The following is a 25833-nucleotide window of genomic DNA, read 5'->3' as shown; positions in this document are numbered from 1 at the left end:
CAGAGTATTTTAGACAGGTTTGAGAAACTTCCATGAGTGTTGACATATTTGTAGTCTGAACAGGCTTGGTGTCACCCCTAAGTGAGGGTTGGTTGGAGAGTAGATGATCCATTCGAATTGCTAGGTCAATAAGGGAGTCCAAGGTTAGATGTTTGTCTCCGCACGCCAGTTCGCTTAATATCTCTGGGCAAAGACCTTGATGAAACACTGCTTTTAGAGCCAGCTCATTCCATCCACTAGTGGCCGCCAGAGTCCGAAAATCCAGAGCATACTTTACAACTCCCCTGGAACCTTGTGTGATGGTGAGAAAGCTCTCACCAACTTCAATCCCCTCAGGTTCATGATCAAATACTCGCTTGAATAGTTCAAAAAAACATTCATACAATGTCGTGTGCACCTCTCCCTTCCTCCATACTGCACTAGCCCACTGTAGCACTTTAACAGTGAGAAACGAGAGAACCTTTGCAATCTTACATTCCTCTGAGATGTTCGGCAGGGTCGAGAAATACATGGAGCACTGAAGTAGAAATCCCTTGCAAGTGAGGGCATCACTGGCATATTTCTCTGGAATGGGGAGCAGTGGTGCAGGGCTCGGAGAAGCTTCAGGACACGTTAGGAGGGCCTGCAATATTACAGCTGCTAGCTGTGCCATCCTGGTGTCGAGGTCTGCAAGCATCTGTTGATGTTCTCCCAAGAGGCATCCCTGAGAGTTCAGAGCAGTCTGCTTGCCTCCTCTGCTGCATCCATGTTAGGCGAAGTATCCTGTCAGGGTGCAGGCACTTACGGATGTATGTGCAGGGGAGAGCAGGAAAGTAAACTGAAGACATAGCCAAATCGCAAAACTAGAAGAGTAGTCAAAGGCAGGCAATGATCGGTCGATCGGTAAACAGAGCAGTATAGAGCAGACTAGAGACGTAGTGGGAAATAGCAATATCAAGGGTCAAAGAAACAGATAAGGCTTGGTATGACTGGGTAAACTCAGAATGGTACTTCACAGTGAGAATGTATGAGAGAGGGGTTTAAGTAGCGTGGCTGATTAGATGTGAAATGAGAGACAGCTGACTTCAATAAGCCGGTGACAGGGGGTGCTGTGCTTCTTGGGCATTGTAGTTCTGAGAAGCCATGTTTGTAGTTTGGTTAGAGCTATTGATCTCAACGCCATTACTGACAATACCAAAACGTCATTACCGCCATGTGTCTAAATGAGGATTAGTGAAATTTGAATGAAAATAATTCCTTTGTTATTAATTTTATTTTCACTTTTCTTTCTGAAATATTACCTCTATACCTTCACTTTATATTGTGGCAAATATCATGATCTTTGCTTTAACAGTTTTTGGTGTATAGCCTAAAATATATGCGCAAGAATGTGTACTTTCTTGATTTCTTTACCCTTACCCAAATGGTAAAATCATGCTGTGACCAGGATGTTGAGCAGCCATATTGGAAAAAAAATCACTGGTGCATGAATATTAGAATCCAGGACACTGATCAGGTAAATATGAAATTTCGAGATGTCAGGAAAATTAACTGTCTTTGCTGTTAACCCCAAACAAGAAAGATAATGATGCTGCATGTTGAAAAAGTTTAGTTAGCCAAGTAGCAAGTTAGGATGGGATAATAAATGCATAATTTGTTTATCTTTTTTTCTGCACTCAGTGACCCAAAAATGCATGAGATGTCTTTACTGTTACCCAGTGTTATCTTTATCATTACTTTATAGGGCAACGGTAAAGACATTATGGGTAACAGTAAAGACAACTGGGCATTATTTTTTCATATATATAGTGTGTCATTCACTTCTATAGCGTGTCAGCTATCTGGCTATCTGGCTAGTTAGCTCACATTTATTTGTACATTCCGGTTAAAGATGCTTCCAGGAAAATTGCCTTCCCTTCTTCCTTTTCATCTTCATCGGATAAGCTTTCATATTTTATCTCAAAACTTATATTCCTGAAAAATACTGATTGCCATGTCCACTAATGATGTCACCAACACTAATGTAATAATCATTTCAAATTAGGAAGAGGATCGAATTTTGCGTGGACGAGCAGATTGATACACACGATGGAACTTCTCAGTGCTTTTACTGCGAAATATCAGGACCCTTGGAACACTGCTCGACCAATCAAATCAGTGAACTGGGATGAATTGTAGTATAATGATGTACAGTGGTGCTTGAAAGTTTGTGAACCCTTTAGAATTTTTGATATTTCTGCATAAATATGACCTGAAACAACATCAGATTTTCACACAAGTCCTAAAAGTAGATAAAGAGAACCCAGTTAAACAAATGAGACAAAAATATTATATTTGTTCATTTATTTATTGAGGAAAATGATCCAATATTACATATCTGTGAGGGGCAAAAGTATGTGAACCTCTAGGATTAGCAGTTAATTTGAAGGTGAAATTAGAGTCAGGTGTTTTCAGTCAATTGGATGACAATCAGGTGTGAGTGGGCACCCTGTTTTATTTAAAGAACAGGGATCTATCAAAGTCTGATCTTCACAACACATGTTTGTGGAACTGTATCATGGCACGAACAAAGGAGATTTCTGAGGACCTCAGAAAAAGCATTGTTGATGCTCATCAGGCTGGAAAAGGTTACAAAACCATCTCTAAAGAGTTTGGACTCCGCCAATCCACAGTCAGACAGATTGTGTACAAATGGAGGAAATTCAAGACCATTGTTACCCTCCCCAGGAGTGGTTGACCAACAAAGATTGCTCCAAGAGCAAGGCGTGTAATAGTCGGCAAGGTCACAAAGGAACCCAGGGTAACTTCTAAGCAACTGAAGGCCTCTCTCACATTGGCTAATGTTAATGTTCATGAGTCCACCATCAGGAGAACACTGAGCAGCAATGATGTGCATAGCAGGCTTGCAAGGAGAAAGCCACTGCTCTCCAAAAAGAACATTACTGCTCGTCTGCAGTTTGCTAAAGATCACATGGACAAGCCAGAAGGCTATTGGAAAAATGTTTTGTGGATGGATGAGACCAAAATAGAACTTTTTTGGTTTAAATGAGAAGCGTTATGTTTGGAGAAAGGAAAACACTGCATTCTAGCATAAGAACCTTATCCCATTTGTGAAACATGGTGGTGGTGGTATCATGGTTTGGGTCTGTTTTGCTGCATCTAGGCCAGGATGGCTTGTCATCATTGAAGGAACAATGAATTCTGAATTATACCAGCGAATTCTAAAGGAAAAATGTCAGGACATCTGTCCATGAACTGAATCTCAAGAGAAGGTGGGTCATGCAGCAAGACAATGACCCTAAGCACACAAGTCATTCTACCAAAGAATGGTTAAAGAAAAATAAAGTTAATGTTTTGGAATGGCCAAGTCAAAGTCCTGACCTTAATCCAATCAAAATGTTGTGGAAGGACCTGAAGCGAGCAGTTCATGTGAGGAAACCCACCAACATCCCAGAGTTGAAGCTGTTCTGTACGGAGGAATGGGCTAAAATTCCTCCAAGCCGGTGTGCAGGACTGATCAACAGTTACCGGAAACATTTAGTTGCAGTTATTGCTGCACAAGGGGGCCACACCAGATATTGAAAGCAAAGGTTCACATACTTTTGCCACTCACAGGTATGTAATATTGGATCATTTTCCTCAATAAATAAATGACCAGGTATAATATTTTTGTCTCATTTGTTTAACTGGGTTCTCTTTATCTACTTTTAGGCCTTGTGTGAAAATCTGATGATGTTTTAGGTCATATTTATGCAGAAATATAGAAAATTCTAAAGGGTTCACAAACTTTCAAAACCACTGTATAACTTGGATGAAGGTAATTTTAGCATTTGACTCATTTCTGTTCTCACCACAGTTTACAGCAGGCTTGTACTCGAGTCCAGGACTCATGCCCTAACTTTAAGGACTCATGACTTGACTTGGACTTGAGCACTGATGACTCGGACTTGGACTCGGACTCGTGCATCAATTGCATTCAGACTCGTAAATTGGAGATGAGGACTCGGATTTTTTCTTTATTTTTTGTAACATGTGTGATGGTCTGCTGGCCTTATCTGTGTTTGTCTTGCTTTGTGTGTATGTGTGTTTCTTGTAGGCGTGGCTGCAGACCATCCCGGGAATTGGCGACACCTGGGCCCGGTGTCGCCACGTCCTTAAAACCACTTTTTTCCCCATTTCCCGGGGGAGCTTCTTTTTTTTTGCTTGTAACACGCACGAGCTCATTGTTCACGCATTCATGCATTCCACTTTGCTGATTTTGTTGATTTTTCTTGTATTTTGTTATTATAATAAATTAATTATTATTTGAACTTTACCCCCTGTGTCTTCCTCTTTGTCATGGTTTGAGCCAAGCCGTGACAAATGGGGGCTCGTCAAATTTAGAACCCGTTTGGTTTTTTTTTAATTGTTTGATGCAGTTTTTTTGATCTGCAAGCGTTGCGGGTCAATTTTGTGAATGGCATGTCGTCATTAGGTACGTCACTTCATAGTGGGTATTCCCTCACATTTAGCTCAGGTTACAGGTGTAGAGCTAATGAAACGGGAAGTCTCTATTGTTTGAGGAGGCGCAGTTTTGTTTGAGGTAAAGTTTGGAAGCTCTGCCTCGGTGCGCAACGCTTAATAAGGTAAGTCTTTGACTTGTTGCACTGGTTCGATTTAAATGAACGATGAATGTCCCTTGTTAGGTGGAGCGGCGTTGTCCCTTTGGACTTTGTCGGGGGGGGTTTTGTAGTGTTGTGGTGAAAGCGGTCAGAGCAATTGTCTCGGGAGTGTTTCCATAGTGTGAGAGGAGTCGCCAGTTTCTGGTTGCTTTTTCTCCCTACTGGGCTTTGGCACTTAATTACCCACCGCCAGTAACTACATGAAGAGCTAGGCCGCAGCTTAAATAGGTTGTGGGGCTTTGTAGGTAGCGGGACAGGCATTGTTTTTGTTTGGCCTTCAGTTTGGGGGGCTTGTGCATGGAGTCAGACACTTAATTGTGTTTGTTTTGTTTAACGTTGTGCACTGCGGTATAATGCCGACAGTGGAAGTTAAAGATTTTATTGCTTCTCCGTCGGAGGAGATATTAGACCAGTGTACGAAGGATCAGCTGCTTAAGTTAGCAGAGCATTATCAGCTGGAGGTAAATGGTCAATTTGCGAAGGATAAGGTTAAGGCAATTGTGAAGAGTAACTTAGTCGCTACAGGTGTGTTAATTGAGCGTGAACCAGTTTCAATTATGTCTTCGTTGGCTATGGACCCTTTTCACGTGACATCACGACAAACGCGGCCGCCATTTTGGACATGTACTACCAGTAGTTTACCACAGCCAACATTGAGGAACGGCAGCAAAGAAAGTTTTTACTTTCAGCAAGACTTCCATCATGCCACTATATTGTTGTGCACCTGGATGTAGTAACCATCAACAAACAAGGCAAGGTTTATCATTTTATCGGATCCCGACGGAGAAGATGGATAGCGGCCATTAACAGATTGGCAGCCCTCGGCATACCAACGCTTGTGTAGTGACCACTTTGTTGGAGGTAAGACGAATAAAATTAGCCAGAAAAGGCATTACATTGCTGTTAACATTCTGTGGCGGCGAGTGTGTAACCAAATAGGTTAAAATAACCCATTGTAACCTCTTTGTTCTTCTGTAGTAGCTATTGTTGACTAGCTAATGTCAACAAGTAGCTGGTATGTTACTGTAGCAATGTTTACGTTCAGTCACTTGGATGACTGTTAAAACCTTTCAGTCTCAAGTTTTTCCTTTACTGTATTTACTAGTTTACTGTAATTATGATCCGGCAGCTATTTACACCGGATCCAGTATAAATAGCTGCCGGAGCCGATGTCCGAGGTTCCGGAGCGCGCTCCGGCTTGCTCTCCCTCAAATTAAGCAGCGCGCGCCGGCTTGCTCCCGGAGTGCTCCGGCCGAGGTTCCCCTCAAATTAAGCAGCGCGTGCCGGCTTGCTCCCGGAGTGCTCCGGCCGAGGTTCCCCTCAAATTAAGCAGCGCGCGCCGGCTTGCTCCCGGAGTGCTCCGGCCGAGGTTCCCCTCAAATTAAGCAGCGAGCGCTGGCTTGCTCCCGGAGTGCTCCGGCCGAGGTTCCGGAACACACTCCGGCCGAGGTTGCCCTCAAATTAAGCGGCTTGCTCCGGAGCAAGCCGGAGCACTCCTGGAGCAAGCGGGAGCACGCTCCGGAACCTCGGCCGGAGCACTCCTGGAGCAAGCGGGAGCGCGCTCCAGAACCTCGGCCGGAGCACTCCTGGAGCAAGCGGGAGCGCGCTCCGGAACCTCGGACGTTGGCGTGTATGTGTATGGCGATGGGTTTTTAACGACATAGGTATACAGATCATGTGGGCCGAAGTCAGGTAAAGACGAGGGCTTCGTGTACTTCCGTACGTCAGTGAACAATCCTGGTGGAAGCAGGTAAACGTCGTTCTCTAAGCCTGATAACCTCAATTTTTGCAAATACCTCTCCCTCTGCTCGCCCTGTAAATGCCCTACATCGCTGGATAGTGAAGGTGTTTTCTGCATCTCGCTCCTTTTTCTTTTATGTTTTTCGTTTGTCGCCTTCCTCGCATTCAAACTGATTCGAGCCGAAGTCCACTACATGTCCAAAATGGCGGTCGCGTTTACGAAGGTCACGTGACTGAAAAGGGTCTATATCAATGGAAGGCTTGAGTTTTGATCAGCGGAAAGAGTTGTTATTGTTACAAATTCAGCATGAGAAGTATAAGATTGAGGCGGAGTTCCAGAAAGATCTAACAGTTGAAAAGTTGCGTCAGGAACCTGAACAGACGCGTTTAGATCTAGAACATAAGCTCCAAGTTATCAGGGAGGGCAAAATTACACCTGCGCCTCGGTTAAACTCTGGCTTACATTTTAGTGTCGATCAATCTGACACACTGGGTTTTGACGTGCGGGGTAATTTGCGTTTAGTGCCTAAATTCTCCGAGAGCGATCCTGATGCATTTTTTTCTTTTGTTTGAACGTTTAGCTGATGCGCAAAGCTGGCCCAATTCCGCTCGCGCATTATTGCTTCAGTGTGTGATTACTGGTAAGGCGCAAGAGGCGTTTTCAGCCTTGTCGCCTGGTGATAGTCAAGACTATGATAAGGTAAAATTAGCTGTACTGAAAGCGTATGAGCGTGTTCCGGAGCATTATAGGCAGAAATTTAGATCGTGGAAAAGGGGGCCAAGACAGAGCCATTTAGAGTTTGCACGGGATTTAACAACTTATTTTAACCGCTGGTGTTCTTCTGTCGAAGTGTCCGATTTTGATGGTCTATGTGACCTAATTGTGTTAGAACAATTTAAAAATTCTGTTCCTCATCATGTTGCCACTTATGTATGTGAACACAAGGCTCGTACTGCAGCTGAAGCAGCTGCTTTAGCTGATGATTGTGTTAATCCATCAAAACATTCCATCTGATCGTCGTTTTCAGGCCAGTAGTGGTAGTACACCTGCTGAATTATTTAATCGTTCAAACAGATTTCCTTTGCCTACTAGTGGGCCTAGTGGTTCTGGTAATGCATATAAGATTTGTAATTTTTGTCATAAACGTGGCCACTGGAAAGCTGATTGTTACATGCTCAAGTCTGGTAATACTAAGCCACCTCCAGGTTCGCGCCCTAAGGGTGCAGGCCTGGCTGCACCTGGACGTTCTAATAAACCTGTTGCTGTTGATAGCCATATGGTTGATGGCGAGCCACAGCTAATACACTCTGTCAATGCACTTGATTCTTATTTGCCATTCATTAGAACGGGGTTTGTGTCTATGGTTGGCAGTGATGTAAAAGTGCCTGTTAAAATCTTGAGAGACACGGGGGCATTTGACTCTTTTATTAAAGCTGAGGTGTTGCCTCTGTCTGAAAATTCTGAACTGGGCAGTTCAGTGCCAGTTCAGGGAATGAGTTTAAATGTTATGCGTGTGCCACTACACAAAGTAATGCTTGATTGTGACTTGTTTCAGGGTGAGGCTGCACTTGCTGTTTGTCCTGCATTGCCAATTGAAGAGATCTCTGTGATTCTTGGCAATGGCTTGGTAGGTGCTCAATTGTGGTCTGATGTTTCTCCTGCTTTGGTGGTAGATCCTGTGTCACAGCTGAGAGCTGGACTCGATGAGTGTGCACAAATTTTTCCTGAGACTTTTCCTGCTTGTGCGGTAACACGTGCTATGATGCGGGCAGAGTCTGAGCCGACACTTCAGTCTGGTGAGAGCAAGTTGTTGGAGAAATTTTCACTGCCTCTGTCTTATTTCCCTGTGTCTGTGTCTCGTAGTGAGTTGGTTGCTGAGCAGCAAACTGACTCTTCACTGGCTGGGTTGTATGAGTTGGTCCAACCTGAAAGTGAAATGCGGGACAGTGTTTGTGGATATTTTCTTCAAGATTCACTATTGGTGAGAAAATGGGCTTGGCACACAGATTTGTTTGTTGGGGACCCTGTTTTTCAAGTTGTCTTACCCACTAAGTTGCGTCAGTCTGTGTTGAAAGTTGCTCATGATGGATCAGGACATGCTGGCGTTAAAAAGACTTATAATCGATTGTTGAGACATTTCTTTTGGCCTTGCATGAAAAGGGACGTCTCAGCCTACATTAAGACTTGTCACATATGCCAACTAACCGATAAGCCAAATCAGCGTCTAAAGCCGGCACAATTATATTCCATTCCTGCAATTAGTCAGCCGTTTGAGCATTTAATAATTGATTGTGTGGGGCCGCTACCGCGCTCTAAGTCTGGTTTTAACTACTTGTTAACAGTCATGTGTCAGAGCACTCGGTATCCGGCAGCTTACCCACTGCGATCGATTACAACCAGATCAGTAGTTCGTGCTCTGTCACAGCTTATTTCAATTTTTGGTATTCCCAAAATTATTCAATCTGATCAAGGGTTGAACTTCTTATCTCGTGTATTTGCTCAGGTTTTAAAGCAACTCCGTATTCAGCATAACAAGGCTTCAGCGTACCATGCTCAAAGTCAAGGGGCATTGGAGCGATTTCACCAAACACTTAAGTCTCTCCTTCGGGCTTATTGTACAGAGTTGGGTCGAGACTGGGAGGAGGGTTTACCTTGGCTAATGCTTGCGGCTAGGGAGGTGACACAGGAAAGCTTAGGGTTTAGCCCAAATGACCTTGTGTTCGCTCATTCGGTGCGGGGTCCATTAGCGGTCCTTGCAGATGCCTGGCGGGAGGAGACTCCTCCAACCAATTTGATTGCGTATGTGAATGGGTTTAGGCATCGTCTTTATTTGGCGGGTATGTTGGCGAAAGAGAAGTTGGGTACAGCGCAACAAAAAATGAAGTCATGGTATGACCGAAATACTGAGCGTAGGGTGTTTGTCCCTGGAGATCAGGTGTTGGCTTTGTTCCCCCTGCTTCAGTCTCCATTCCAGGCCAAGTTTTCAGGGCCGTACTCTGTGGTGAAACAGGTCATGGAGCAGAATTACTTAATCGCTACCCCGGAGCGTAGGAAGAGCACACAGCTCTGCCATGTTAACTTATTAAAACCTTATTACGCCCGTCCGTCATCCTGTGGTTCCAAAGTAAGTGTTCCGCAAGCAGCTTGTGTAGCTGGACCTGCTAACTGGGTCACCAATTATTGTGATCAACAGGAGGATGAAGTTATTGTGCCTGATCAGGCGCTCTTGCTTGGCCGTTTGAAAAACTCTGAGGTCCTTGCTAATCTTGAAGAGTTGCTGGCATACTTGCCTACATCCCGTTCTGCTGAGCTAATAGATCTGATACGTAGCTTCCCTTGTTTGTTCTCTGATACACCTGGTCGTACACATCTGATTGAACATGACATTGAGGTTGGAGATGCTAAGCCAATAAAGCAAAGGTTCTATCGGGCAAATGCAGAGAAACTGAAATGTCTAGACAGTGAAATTGCATATATGCTTGAGAATGGTATAGCCGAACCTAGTTCCTCTAGTTGGGCGTCTCCTTGTTTGCTGGTTCCAAAGGCAGATGGCACGTTACGCTTTTGTACAGACTTTCGCAGAGTCAATGCCGTCACCAAACCTGATCTGTTTCCTCTTCCGAGAATGGAAGATTGTGTAGATCAGGTGGGCTCTGTGAAGTTTGTCAGTAAACTTGATTTGTTAAAAGGTTACTGGCAAGTACCTTTGTCAGACCGTGCTCAGGAGATTGCTTCCTTTATAACACCTAAGGGATTGTATTCCTATTCAGTTATGCCATTTGGGCTTCGAAATGCTCCAGCAACATTCCAGCGTCTTATGAATCACGTTGTCGGTGATATGGAAGGCTGTGCGGTGTATTTAGATGATGTAGTGTGTTTTTCAGATACTTGGGATGTTCATATGCAGCGGATGCGGGAACTTTTCACTCGTTTGGCGGAGGCAAGGCTCACAGTCAACCTCGCAAAGTGTGAGTTTGCGAGGGCGACTGTGACCTACCTTGGCCGGGTGGTGGGGCAGGGACAGGTTCGTCCCGTTGATGCAAAAGTCCGGGCTGTTGAGCAGTTTCCTGCACCAGCAACTAAAAAGGAGTTGATGCGGTTCCTTGGTCTTGTGGGCTATTATAGGAGTTTTTGTAAGAACTTTTCTACGGTTGTGGCCCCTCTTACTAATCTTTTGAGGGAGAAGGAAAAGTTTGTCTGGTCTCCTGCTTGTCATGTGGCTTTCCAACAGGTGAAGAGGCTCCTTTGTGATGCACCAGTTTTGGCAGCACCATGTTTTGATTGTCCCTTTAAGCTCTTTGTCGATGCTAGTTTTGTGGGTGCAGGGGCTGTTCTGGTTCAGGGGGATGATCGTGGCATAGACAAGCCTGTTAGCTTCTTCTCAAAGTTTAATGCATATCAGCGGAATTATTCTGTTGTGGAGAAGGAGACTTTGGCATTGGTTCTTGCTTTGAAACATTTTGATGTGTATGTTGGTGGTAGTACTCCTGTATTGGTTTTTACAGATCATAATCCACTCACATTTCTTAATTCTTTACATTGTCCGAATCAGAGACTAATCAGATGGTCTCTCTTCCTGCAGTCTTATTGCCTGGATATCCGCCACATCAAGGGGACAGACAACGTGGTGGCAGACGCGTTGTCTAGGGCCCCCTAGGTGTGGTGGACTTCTCTGTTCTCACAGTTCTTTGCCTTTTGCCCCTTTCTGTACTCTTAAATGTGCTTCCTAGGTGCACCGGTTGCTGAGTTGGGGAGAGGTTGTGTGTGTTGAGCTGTGGGACAGACGTTAACATCCCCAGGTTATGGTTTGTGAATTTATTAAGAGGGTTAGATAATTGTATAGTAGCTGGTCTAATGTGTCCAAATGTTCAAATTAATTTCTATTATGTTTAATTTTGTTGGGATGGTTGTTTATTTGTTAGCCCTGACTGGTGGGCGGGACTCCATTTTAGGAGCCCGCTTTTGTGGGAGGGGGTGTGATGGTCTGCTGGCCTTGTCTGTGTTTGTCTTGCTTTGTGTGTGTGTGTGTGTGTATGTGTGTTCCTTGTAGGCGTGGCTGCAGACCATCCCGGGAATTGGCGACACCTGGGCCCGGTGTCGCCACGTCCTTCAAACCACTTTTTTCCCCATTTCCCGGGGGAGCTTCTTTTTTTTTCCTTCCTTTTGTTTTTTTTTTGCTTGTAACACGCACGAGCTCATTGTTCACGCATTCATGCATTCCACTTTGCTGATTTTGTTGATTTTTCTTGTATTTTATTATAATAAATTAATTATTATTTGAACTTTACCCCCTGTGTCTTCCTCTTTGTCATGGTTTGAGCCAAGCTGTGACACATGCCATCATCATTTGGCATAAGATATTTATATCTACATTAATTTTTATACTAATTTTGTGCAAGAGAATGCACATTCACCTGTTCATACGTCATGTTCAGGAACAAACTAACGTTAATGGTGCTAAAATGCCTGGAGAGAACGCCCCTAGGATTGTCCGCTTTGTTTATACAGACTTCTCGTGCAGTGGGAAAAAAAATGCACTGCTGTGTGTTCCATATGTAGAAGAACTATGAAGGAGACGACGGGGACGACCTCGAACTTCAATCATCATTTGGCAAGACTCCACCCAGAGAAGGAAGTGACATGCTATGTTCATTGCTCTGTTGATAGTGGGCGGGGCTTGCTTGCTGAGCGATGAACTAGCTAATGTTAATCCTCTCATGTTATTTGCCCTGTTGATAGTGGGCGGGGCTTGCTGAGCAATGAACAAGCTTTTTATCTGTAGCCTGTTAACTAAAATGGGGCAGTCGAGCAGTAACGTTAGTCCAACACAGTAGCAGAGACGGTTTCACATAAAGGCAGCGACAGCCATCGTCAAATGGTGCGATTGGAGTCTTGTTCTCGGACTCAACTCGGATCAGTAGTGGACTCGACTTGAAATTTTCTTCAATGACTTGGACTTGAACACTGGGGACTTGAGACTGGACTCGGACTCGAGGTTTAGTGACTCGACTACAGCACTGGTTTACAGTGTCCATAGAACAGACGTGGCCTATTTTTTTTTGTAGCAAAAGTGGGTGCTGAGACATAGCATAGCTAATTTAATATGTTTATGAATTCATGAATCCATAATTTGTTGTGAAATGTTGAACTTTCCCAACGTCTTGGGTAACTGAAGGATGTCGAACTGTTTGTTCTACCAGATCCTGATGGAGTTGGATGATGGACAGGGATCAATGATCAAACTGCTTGAGACTGGAACATCTTTGACAAGAACTTACTGAGCCACATGATTCTGATTGTAATGTGTGAATCTCGCAGGCCATGTGAGCATCACACATGACTGCTAGTCCCTCTAGGAAGAAAACAAGATGCTATTATTTGCTAAGTTGTGTGTCAGGAACAGAGAGTGCAGAAGGCTTGGCTAGAACAGGAATGGTTAGCTCATTTACAACATTGAAACAAAGACGAGTCATCAGCAGGCATGAGACGAACACATGAGATGTGAGCAACAACAGAGTGAAATGAAGTGTAGAATTCAGAGGAGCTTAGAACAGCTGCGGCACATACAGACCAGCCTTGATGTATTCTCAGTAGCTGCTTCTCATTCTCTAAACATGAATAATGAGCCTACACTGGCAGAGAGTGCTGAGAACCCGGCATTTGAGACTAATATTCATGCTGCACGACTGAAACCAAAGCTGGATCTACTACAGATGACTGAATGCTGAACCCATTTCTTGGTACAGTTGCTCAAGTGAGTGAGTGGGCTATCCCACAAAGTATCGACCTCATTAAAGAGCTCTTATGAACATTCAAAATGTGCACTGAAGCTGTAATATGAGAAAAGGCCAGGAATATTGGCTGCAGTATTAGATGTAGAAACATGAAAGTTGAGTACACAGACACCAACTGTCTCACTAGTGATGAAATCCTGCACGTAAATCTAGGCGTATCAGACGCTCGCTGGCCGTGCTGTGAAAATTGTCCATGCAGATGCTCATTTAAGTTTCCAGATCTGTCACTGCTTAACTCTTGAATATTTTCTATCGTGAATACTATCATTAAAAAGCTTATAATCTCTACTTTCCAAAGAAATTTATGTGGTTAAGATCTGTTCAGTACTTTGGGAGTAACGGCAGGTTGAAGTCGGTACAACAGAGTTCACTCTCTGCTCGCGGGACGTCGGGAAACTACCGATGCTTTTCTTTTTGAGTCATAGGAAAGCGCTCAGGCTCTCTCTCTCTTTCTCTCTCTCTCGCTTCTGATCAGTTTCTGACTGGATCACTCATGCATAGCAAATCAGATAACTTTTATAGGGACGTTCTCTCGCTCTCACTGTTTCTGATGAAGGATTCAGCAAAATTTTCTGTCTGCTAGTTCTGATGTTATGATTCACGGGAGACTTTGAAGGGAGTTTTCATAGCTTTACCTACTTATTTTTTTCAAATTAAACCTCTCATCTCATCTCATCTCATTATCTCTAGCCGCTTTATCCTTCTACAGGGTCGCAGGCAAGCTGGAGCCTATCCCAGCTGACTACGGGCGAAAGGCGGGGTACACCCTGGACAAGTCGCCAGGTCATCACAGGGCTGACACATAGACACAGACAACCATTCACACTCACATTCACACCTACGCTCAATTTAGAGTCACCAGTTAACCTAACCTGCATGTCTTTGGACTGTGGGGGAAACCGGAGCACCCGGAGGAAACCCACGCGGACACGGGGAGAACATGCAAACTCCACACAGAAAGGCCCTCGCCGGCCCTGGGGCTCGAACCCAGGACCTTCTTGCTGTGAGGCGACAGCGCTAACCACTACACCACCGTGCCGCCCCCAAATTAAACCTATTCATGTAAATAAATAACTATTTTAAAAATATAACTGTCATTGATTTGATGAAAAATATTGAGATCTTAGTGATCAGAATGATTTTTTTTAAAAACGGAAGTCAGAAACACGAGTGTCTATTTCAGTTCAATTAACTGGAATTGTTTATTGGATGTGGATCAGACAGTTTTTCTGAGGTTCGCCTTGAAAGCTGTGAATATTATCATTTATATTCTTTCATATAAACACTAGTAGGCCCTACTTTTGAGAAATACAAAGGCCTACAGAGCACAAGATTAGAAGTAATCTTTTATTACTTTTTTACTGAGCATACCGATTTAACTTTTTTAGCTAATTAGCATAATTAATACTAATTAAATACTAATTTGTATAATTTGTTTTTACTAATTTTTCAAACTTCGTATTCAGTATACAACCATCTATGTGCCGCCAATTTCCATGTAAATATCTTGAAAAATAGAAATGTTATTAAGAAAAAATATTTGATCTCATTGGTTAATGAGGCCCATTTTGGACCATGGACCTCGGACAGAATATTACAGCGGTTTTCTAAAAATTAAGCCGTTTGTTCAATCTCTGATTTGTAATATCTCAAGAACAGATAAACATATTTTAATTCTGTAGAAAGTATGTTTAGCATTCAAGTCTGAATTCAGTGAGAGCAGTTTCAAGCAATTTGGATTGAAATTGAATTTTCACCTGATATGCTGAGTAAGTCTGTGCAGCATGCAGCCAAATATAAAGGAGCTGACACTGTTAGTGTATGACGCTGTCATGGATGTGTTGTTGAATTCTCAAATCTGTTTATCTAACTCTATATTAATGATCATTATAATATTATTATAGTGGAGCTTCTTTGTGCATACAGAGCAGAGCCCCATTCTTAAGAGAATATGGTAATGCATCGACCTGATTTTTGATGGTTTGACCATATGATATCCGTACGTGCGAAAAATGATGAACATGTACCACCACAGGGAATCTGATCATAAGTGCAAGGCAATGTATCTCCTAAACACTTGACCACCAGACGACGAAATTTGTAACTTTATTTACATAAGATAGATGGGTTTTTAATCCAGCGCTTATTTTGAATTTGGTTTTTAAAAAATGACATGGAATTATTTACTAACACATTTTATGGAAAATATTCATGACCATTTTAGATAAAACTAGTTAAAACAGTTTTATTAGTCCACTAGCTTGTGCAACAGTTGATAGTATCGCTGTGATTAAGCTCTAATCAGGAACAGGTGTGTGCTAATTAGCCTTAATGGCGTGTGCACGCTTTGCACTTTGCGGCTGCACACAATGTGCATGGACGACAAAGATGTAACCAGACAACTGTTTGATGTATCAAGTTTGATATTCCACAGTAACTATAGAGTAATGCTGTAAAGTGAAAGCGCTGGTGCACTGCTGTCCACCAGGCACCCAGCAGAGTGGCACCATTATAAATGTCGTGTTGTTGTTTCTGGCGCATGGCATGTGGAGTCAAAGAAAGGAATAAATATGTATTTCATAACTGCGATGTATATCTTATTGTTGGTATCACTGTCACAAGACAATGCTGCAATTTATTGACATGAAATACACGACATGACACAATTCGATGGTTCATATGCTCTATTATTTTTTTCGCGGTCCGGTTTCCATCAAATCCTGCACTCTGATTGGCTGGCGAGCACAGTTACAGACCACTGGCAACTCGCTTGTTCACAACAACAAACAACATAGTAGCAATTTTTGTCAGCATTTATTTTCGCATTTCTCAGGAGAATAGCATTAATTTTACAGCATGGATAGCGATAACGACAGTGTTCACAGCGAAAGCGAGTTTTACTACCCTGAGGAAGAAGAAATAAAAGAAAACATTTCAGGAGAAAGCTAAAAACCTGTAACTGTTGCTAACGCCGAGCAAAAACATGGCTGAATCCTGAATGACTCAATTTTGTATAAATAGGGGACTACATAGGCGGCAAAATGTATTTTTTTTTTCCTGCCATGGAAGTGCACTGGTATACCGAGGAGGAAGCCATTTGCATTGCAGCCGTGAATGAGGATTCAAAATGGCGGCTCGGCTCGGTTTTCCCTTTCGGGCGCTCTTGTTTTCTGTTAGAATTTCTCATTCTCATCTCATTATCTCTAGCCGCTTTATCCTGTTCTACAGGGTTGCAGGCAAGCTGGAGCCTATCCCAGCTGACTACGGGCAAAAGGCGGGGTACACCCTGGACAAGTTGCCAGGTCATCACAGGGCTGACACATAGACACAGACAACCATTCACACTCACATTCACACCTACGGTCAATTTAGAGTCGCCAGTTAACCTAACCTGCATGTCTTTGGACTATGGGGGAAACCGGAGCACCCAGAGGAAACCCACGCGGACACGGGGAGAACATGCAAACTCCGCACAGAAAGGCCCTCGCCAGCCACGGGGCTCGAACCCGGACCTTCTTGCTGTGAGGCAACAGCGCTAACCACTACACCACCGTGCCACCCGGTGTTAGAATTTGCTAAAGAAAAAAAATTAATATATTATTTTCCAGCTTAAGATTGGTCCATATGGTGAAATACCGTGACCTCGGCCTTGAATACTGACCTCGGCCCAGAGGGCCTCGCTCAGTACTTTCAAGACCTCGGTTACGGTATTTCATGATACGGACCTCCCAGCTGGTAAATAACATATATATTATTCTATTCAGGTTGATTTTGTGCCCTTACAAATATTTTGCTAATACACTCATCAGGAACTCCGCTTTTAGGCAGTGCCTAAATATCTATATATATTATTATCTGTTTATATTAATGATTATTTTTATGTGTCATTGTTTCTGTAGGAAGAAACCATTCACAAGGAGTCAGTTACCGATATGATAAAAAGGATATTAAAATCTCTTACAAAGCAAAATGTCTAATCAGTGATATGAAGTTTGTCTGTTATCCTTCTGCAAGGAGTCCCAGGTGTCAGTGCTTTGTTATGGTCAATAAGTGTTCTCCCATGGGATAGTCTTCAGGACAGAGGACTTTACTCATCTCATTATCTCTAGCCGCTTTATCCTGTTCTACAGGGTCGCAGGCAAGCTGGAGCCTATCCCAGCTGACTACGGGCGAAAGGCGGGGTACACCCTGGACAAGTCACCAGGTCATCACAGGGCTGACACATAGACACAGACAACCATTCACACTCACACCTACGGTCAATTTAGAGCCACCAGTTAACCTAACCTGCATGTCTTTGGACTATGGGGGAAACCGGAGCACCCGGAGGAAACCCACGCGGACACGGGGAGAACATGCAAACTCCACACAGAAAGGCCCTCGCCGGCCACGGGGCTCGAACCCGGACCTTCTTGCTGTGAGGCAACAGCGCAAACCACTACACCACCGTGCCACCCGGTGTTAGAATTTGCTAAAGAAAAAAAATTAATATATTATTTTCCAGCTTAAGATTGGTCCATATGGTGAAATACCGTGACCTCGGCCTTGAATACTGACCTCGGCCCAGAGGCCCTCACTCAGTATTTTCAAGACCTCGGTTACGGTATTTCATGATACGGACCTCCCAGCTGGTAAATACCATCTCATCTCATTATCTCTAGCCGCTTTATCCTGTTCTACAGGGTCGCAGGCAAGCTGGAGCCTATCCCAGCTGACTACGGGCGAAAGGCGGGGTACACCCTGGACAAGTCGCCAGGTCATCACAGGGCTGACACATAGACACAGACAACCATTCACACTCACGTTCACACCTACGGTCAATTTAGAGTCACCAGTTAACCTAACCTGCATGTCTTTGGACTGTGGGGGAAACCGGAGCACCCGGAGGAAACCCACGCGGACACGGGGAGAACATGCAAACTCCACACAGAAAGGCCCTCGCCGGCCACGGGGCTCGAACCCGGACCTTCTTGCTGTGAGGCGACAGCGCTAACCACTACACCACCGTGCCGCCCTAGGACTTTACTCTTTCCGGTTTTTCAGTAACATGACAAGCTGCACTTTTGCCCTGTGTCTGAAATCACATACTGCTCACTACATAGTGGACTATGTAGTGAGTTCACCATTTTGTAGTGTTGTCTGAATGTATAGTGAGAATTATTACACTCTATATAGTGGACTCATAGTATCCCACAATGCATCGTGAAAAGTAGTGTACAATCAATGGTCACTCACCAAGCAATATATACCATCATGCATTGCAGTCGCACTGAAAGAAAAAGTGTGTTGGGGTGAATGGACGGAGGAAGAAACGCATTATAAACGGATATTCAAGTACAATTAAAAATAGAGAATGGAAAAGTGCTAAAGTAGAATAAGATGGATAAAATACAAGAATAAAAGTTAGAGTGCAGAGCGAGGAATTAATCAAAAGTCTCGGATTTAATTTCATAAAAGGCAGCGGCAAAGAAGAAAGAAAGGATTCAGCCTCAATTTAAAAGAACTGAAAGATGCAGCAAAGTACTTTGGATTTATTAATGTGGGAAATACGATCAGTATAATATGGATTTATTATTTTGAAAACCCACCAGCCGACTGATCCGGCACGTTTTAATTGTGCGACAGTAATGACGTAAATAACGGCACGGCAGAGTAGTGTCCGAAAGTGTTTTTCATTTTACCAATGAGCTCACTATATAGTCCTCTATAAAGACTTCCCTAGATAGTGAGTAGGGAGTAGTGAATGAGTGAGTGATTTCAGACACAGATCTTATTAACTTCAAGACAAAAAGGTCTGGCGAGGGAATGACTATTTATAGTTGCTTTAATGTAAGTGATAACAGGAACTAACTTGTCTTGTGGATGTTCTTTCACTTTACACACATCTATAAATGGTTTAAAAGCATAACAAATAAAAATTTGGATTCACTGATAAATCAATGTAGCATAAGGGGAATAAAAATTTTGGGAGATGTTAATTAAATATACCATGCACTGAGAGGCTCTGTTTGAAATTTTGGTTTCTCTGAGGTGACTGGTATAGTAATACAGTGGTGCTTGAAAGTTTGTGAACCCTTTAGAATTTTCTATATTTCTGCATAAATGTGACCGAAAACATCAGATTTTCACACAAGTCCTAAAAGTAAATAAAGAGAACCCAGTTAAGCAAATGAGACAAAATATTATACTTGGTCATTTATTTATTGAGGAAAATGACCCAATATTACATATCTGTGAGTGGCAAAAGTATGGGAACCTTTGCTTTCAGTATCTGGTGTGACCCCCTTGTGCAGCAATAACTGCAACTAAACGTTTGTGGTAACTGTTGATCAGTCCTGCACACCGGCTTGGAGGAATTTTAGCCCATTCCTCCGTACAGAACAGCTTCAACTCTGGGATGTTGGTGGGTTTCCTCACATGAACTGCTCGCTTCAGGTCCTTCCACAACATTTCCATTGGATTAAGGTCAGGACTTTGACTTGGCCATTCCAAAACATTAACTTTATTCTTCTTTAACCATTCTTTGGTAGAACGACTTGTGTGCTTCAGGTCGTTGTCTTGCTGCATGACCCACCTTCTCTTGAGATTCAGTTCATGGACAGATATCCTGACATTTTCCTTTAGAATTCGCTGGTATAATTCAGAATTCATTGTTCCATCTATGATGGCAAGCCGTCCTGGCCCAGATGCAGCAAAACAGGCCCAAACCATGACACTACCACCACCATGTTTCACAGATGGGATAAGGTTCTTATGCTGGAATGCAGTGTTTTCCTTTCTCCAAACATAACGCTTCTCATTTAAACCAAAAAGTTCTATTTTGGTCTCGTCCGTCCACAAAACATTTTTCCAATAGCCTTCTGGCTTGTCCACGTGATCTTTAGCAAACTGCAGATGAGCAGCAATGTTCTTTTTGAAGAGCAGTGGCTTTCTCCTTGCAACCCTGCCATGCACACCATTGTTGTTCAGTGTTCTCCTGATGGTGGACTCATGAACATTAACATTAGCCAATGTGAGAGAGGCCTTCAGTTGCTTAGAAGTTACCCTGGGGTCCTTTGTGACCTCGCCGACTATTACACGCCTTGCTCTTGGAGTGATCTTTGTTGGTCGACCACTCCTGGGGAGGGTAACAATGGTCTTGAATTTCCTCCATTTGTACAAAATCTGTCTGACTGTGGATTGTTGGAGTCCAAACTCTTTAGAGATGGTTTTGTAACCTTTTCCAACCTGATGAGCATCAACAATGCTTTTTCTGAGGTCCTCAGAAATCTCCTTTTTTCATGCCATGATACACTTCCACAAACATGTGTTGTGAAGATCAGACTTTGATAGATCCCTGTTCTTTAAATAAAACAGGGTGCCCACTCACACCTGATTGTCATCCCATTGATTGAAAACACCTGACTCTAATTTCACCTTCAAATTAACTGCTAATCCTAGAGGTTCACATACTTTTGCCACTCACAGATATGTAATATTGGATCATTTTCCTCAATAAATAAATGACCAAGTATAATATTTTTGTCTCATTTGTTTAACTGGGTTCTCTTTATCTACTTTTAGGACTTGTGTGAAAATCTGATGATGTTTTAAGTCATATTTATGCAGAAATATAGAAAATTCTTAAGGGTTCACAAACTTTCAAGCACCACTGTATTTTCTGAGGAGCGCAGGGATGCCAGTAACCTCAGAGAATCCATAATTCCTGGCACCTCTCAGTGCACGGTAGGCTATATTAGATTTATATCCTTCATCAAAAAATTCCAAACTAGAAATGTTAAGATAGAATCTCGAGATACTCTCACTGGAGGCAGCCATGTTTATTGCTTACATCGGAGCGACCTTCAACCTGCACATGTGCAATGTACCATGCTATCACCTGCCTCATGAATGAGGCATGATCATGATACATAGATCTATACACACACAAATGCTCGTGGAACCACAACTGTGACTCGAATCGGCCGTATAGCTTAATATTCTGACATCAGTTCATGGTATATCCAGGATACAGTGTGACTGACTTGCACCATGTCCTTTTTTTTTTTTTTGATGTCACGAGATACATTGCTTCATCAATGGTGGAACTATTTTATGTCACATGAGCCATCCTTGGCCAATCCCTGCATGGGAAGTTTTTTGATGAGGGATATAAAAAAAAAACCTACACTCCCATATCACACCACTTCCACATGGACTATTTTACTTCATCAGAAACAGACAGACTTTGTCTATACACCGATTGCATGCAAGTGAAAAACGTTCTTACTATAATGTGAAACACTGGGCATTATTAATTATCTTATCTTGGACTGTGAACAGGCAGCACGGTGGTGTAGTGGTTAGCGCTGTTGCCTCACAGCAAGAAGGTCCAGGTTCGAGCCCCGTGGCCAGCGGGGGTCTTTCTGTGCGGAGTTTGCATGTTCTCCCCGTGTCCGCGTGGGTTTCCTCCGGGTGCTCCAGTTTCCCCCACAGTCCAAAGACATGCAGGTTAGGTTAACTGGTGACTCTAAATTGACCGTAGGTGTGAGTGTGAGTGTGAATGGTTGTCTGTGTCTATGTGTTAGCCCTGTGATGACCTGGCGACTTGTCCAGGGTGTACCCCGCCTTTCGTCCGTAGTCAGCTGGGATAGGCTCCAGCTTGCTTGCGACCCTGTAGAACAGGATAAAGCGGCTAGAGATAATGAGGTGAGACGGGACTGTGAACAGCTAGTCATGCTAACAGCTAGCATGTTAACTGTTAGCATGCTAACATGCTAAGGCTAATATGTTGACATCTAGCAGGCTAATATGCTAACAGCTAACATGGTGACAGCTAACATGCCAACATGCTAACAGCTGGCATGCTAACAGCTCATCCCTTTTTCCTCCATTTGCTTTGTGCAACAAGCACACAAATATATTTTTTTTAAATTAAATGTGTGATACGATATTTAGTTGCCTGATGATACAAATGGTCATATCGCGATCATGATAATTTATCGATATATCACCCAGCCCTTATATGAACACATGAGAAATGCACATACTGTATAAAGTGTGTTTTTCTGAAGACAAGTTTTATGCTGAACATAACGACAGCATGATGCGATGGTGAATTTTTTTGCATTACTGATCCGTCTGTGTTGCGAATCTTCATCGTAAAATATGTAAATGCAGAATTGAAACTGACCATTTGCTCATCGATTAGAGGTGTGGACTGATCTTGCTCCCACTGCTGCCTTGCCATAAACACACTCACTCTATTCAACACAGCGGTCAGTTCAGTGTGACAGTGACGCTCCTGCGTCCATTCTTCTTCATCACCTATGCAAACACACACACATACAAAGACATTCAATCTGTGGGATTCATTCTGTGTTGTTACCCATCAGTACCATGCAAAAGTGTGCACACGTCACCTCCAGTAAGAGTGAGCAGGATGTGTCCAGGCAGCAGGAGAGAGAGCTCCGAGTTCACAGCATTTCTTCTCTGAGCCTCTTTACAGACTGCCTCCTGAAGCTCTGCTGCTGCATCTTTTACTTGCCTCTCTGTTTCCGTCCACACAAGCTAACACATACACACAATTAAAGTCTTTCCACTCACATTTAGTGCCATCTCTTCCCTATCGAGCCTGCTGTGAGCCTCACATGATCTGACTCTTCCTGGAGCGCTGTGTAAAAGCAGTCCCACAGAGCTCTGTCTAAATCTGCCACTAGTTCCTCCTCCTTCACTCTCTGCTGTCTCCAGAACTGGGCCCTCATGCTGCACTCCTTCTGTAAGGCCTCTGCCTGCACCAGACACACACATACACTTTCAGCGCTAACACAGCATTTTAGAAACGTTCAAGTATTTAACCAAATTTGCTCACCAGTACACTGTCTGGAGTTTCTCTCATGGTCAGGCACTGGGACACGGTCACTGGGACTACAGTCCTCTTCCACACGTCTAGCCGAGCTCCTACCACTGGAGCCACAACCCCCGTCACAGGGTCTATAGTCTGTGCCCCAAAACGGATAGGAACCAGCCCTGGACACATTCGTGTTCGTGATAAGAAAGCAGGCCATATCATTTTATCTACAGGCCTGACTGAGACATCACTGTGATATTAGCTGTGCTTCCTGGTTGCAAAAACATCTATGGTGATTTTTCAGAGCAAGCCATTTTTTCACAGATTTTCTCCAAAATTTAGTCAGGTCCAATTCTCAGGCATCACACGAAGCCAGCCAACCACATCTTTTTCGAACTGCTGCTCATGCAATAGAGGAAAGCGCTATCCGCCCACTTCTGCATACACAAACTCAGAACCAGTTTTCTAAAAACCATCGTACTGTTGGGTGTCAGAATCAGAAATGTCAGTTTGCATTGTATTCCCATTTTATCTGAATTAAGTAGTTAACTATTAGTGACCTTAGTTTGCTTGGTAAGAATTTAGCAGGCTTTGCTTGCTAGATAGCTGATATGCCTCATTTATATTGCTTTAACAAACCCTTGTAGCTCACCTTTAGTCCTGGGTATGACTTTAAATTGCAACCGGTGGTGAGTCTCAGGTCCAGGAGAACTTGAGTATTGGGGAAAGTGGAGTTATCCCTTAATCACCATTGCTCCCAGGTCTGCTCTGGCCTGGAGTGGTAACACCTGCCTGGGTTCCAGCTATGGGTTAAATAGTACATCACCAATCAGGTGCTGGCAGCAGGGCGCTTTTCGGTGCAATGTGGCAGATGAACCCAACAGGGTCAATGGCACACCACCTGATGGCATGTAGAAGAGCCACTCAAATGGCCAAGTCAGTTGTCACTGCGGGGCAACTTCCATACCCGTCAGGTCTGTGGCACTTTTGTGCACCACTTGGCATCAGGTCTGGAGGTCCAGACAGAAAACACAATAGAGGCATGACATTGTTTGTCTTACCTTACTGTGCAAGGTGCTTCATTAGGAAAGGAGAATCAGTCTGGTGCAGGCCTCGCGGCCCATCTGTGTTTCTGTGGATCATAATGAAGCAGCCATCATCTCTAGCGATGGACAGCTGACGACGTAGCTCACCTAAGCAGTGGCGAACGGTTACTATTAGAGCTGGGACTTCAGCTCAGCCAAGATTTAGCCAGACACCAAAACAGCAACAGGCAAAGGATTTTGTCAGGGATTAGTAACAGACTGCCAGGTCGCTCCGTTGTGTGTAGTTGTCACTGTTTATTTTAAAAGTAACTAAGTAAATTACACAGGGAAATGAATACTTAAGTCTGAGTGAAAAATATTGGAGTGAGTGAGTGTGTAACTGACGATAACCAGTCAGTTACTCTAATAATAACTAAAAGTCTCTGTGTGGGTAACAGATGATATAGAGGAGGCCAAGAGTTGATCTGTCGTCATTTATTCTGGAAAACAATGAATGACAAGACAATCAACACACAGAGACAGGGGAAAGAATTCTGGCATCCTGACAACATACACCAGGTAGCACCCAACCAAATGGCTACTCAGATCAAAACTCTACTTTTCACACGGAATTTTATGATGCTAATTTACATATTTGATCCGATACAAACAGCGGATGTGTGTCAAAACATTCTTATATCAAAAAATAAACATCATATCTTGGGAAAAAAATATACTGTATTAATGAATATTGTCTGTGCAGGATTCATGAAGCCAGCTTACCCCTTTCCAGACATCCCAAGTACGATAATGTCCACAGGTGTGTTACACTAATTATTGCCCCATCGGAAACAATACTGGAACCATTAACGGAACCCAACAAATTAACATATTTTACAATAGAGCGATTTGGGGAAGTTCACAAAAAAAAGCCAAAACTTTATTCATATGAAATGATGACATTGCTACATGTGTGTGGAAGAGTCTGGGGACAGAAATCTTAGTTTCTCGGTCATTAGTCTGTGCTACTTGCTCTCAGTAGCACTGGCTTGACCTCTTTATTAGCATTCGCTAACATTACTGATGTGAACGCTACACCGGCTGGAAGGTGACTTCGCTGCTGTGCTGATGGCGCCGACTCGCGGTTAAGCTCACGTTGGCCTTCGAGAAGGCTTAGGGTGATAAATTTTTGGTCCCTCCCACTGTAAGTCAAAATCTGATTAGTTAATTCATCTGTCACTTCCTACATAAACATACACTGCCATGGCCTTCTGTCCCAGCAATGAAGTCCGAACCAATGAGTGAGCCAGCTCTAAACATCGCTCCTGTGGAGGGCGGCCCCATGTGGACAGTTGGGGGTTGCGCCTAGAGGACGCTCTGGACTCTTGCAGTGGTGCTTTTGTGGCTGGGGACTGCAGTTGACTTGCTGACTTTGGGACTGTGGTTGTCGTGAACGGTTTTGTGCTCAGGTTTCCATCTGTGGGGGGGGGTTTATAGAATCAACAAAGCTGACTTTATGTTAGGACTGTTAATGTTATAGTCATGTTGTCTGTTGTTGCCCAAATGAGGATGGGTTCCCTTTTGAGTCTGGTTCCTCTCGAGGTTTCTTCCTCATGTTGTCTGAGGGAGTTTTTCCTTGCCACCGTTGCCACAGGCTTGCTCGTTGGGGACAGATTAGGGATAAAATTAGCTCATATTTTAAGTCATTCAAATTCTGTAAAGCTGCTTTGCGACAATGTTTATTGTTAAAAGTGCTATACAAATAAACTTGAATTGACTTGACTAAACTCTTCTCAGCCTCAAG

The 25833-nt window shown here is 43.4% G+C and overlaps 1 protein-coding gene across 2 annotated transcripts in view; it reads right to left on the bottom strand.

Annotated features, from left to right (window-relative positions):
- si:dkey-103g5.4 (uncharacterized) overlaps positions 1-25833 on the bottom strand; it is a 57284-nt gene that overhangs the window by 19530 nt on the left and 11921 nt on the right. For both annotated transcript variants that reach the window (XM_060898048.1, XM_060898049.1), the window contains exons 4-7: positions 23026-23183; positions 22805-22945; positions 22577-22724; positions 22348-22481 (exon numbers count right to left, since the gene is read on the bottom strand). In XM_060898048.1, the coding sequence (XP_060754031.1) occupies positions 22348-22481; positions 22577-22724; positions 22805-22945; positions 23026-23183 (581 nt within the window). The remainder of the gene's footprint in view (positions 1-22347; positions 22482-22576; positions 22725-22804; positions 22946-23025; positions 23184-25833) is intronic.

The sequence above is a fragment of the Neoarius graeffei genome, chromosome 17 (assembly GCF_027579695.1).
Source record: "Neoarius graeffei isolate fNeoGra1 chromosome 17, fNeoGra1.pri, whole genome shotgun sequence".
Lineage (NCBI taxonomy): Eukaryota > Metazoa > Chordata > Actinopteri > Siluriformes > Ariidae > Neoarius > Neoarius graeffei.
The sequence above is the reverse complement of the archived record's forward strand: the minus strand, read 5'-3'. Positions and strand labels throughout refer to the sequence as shown.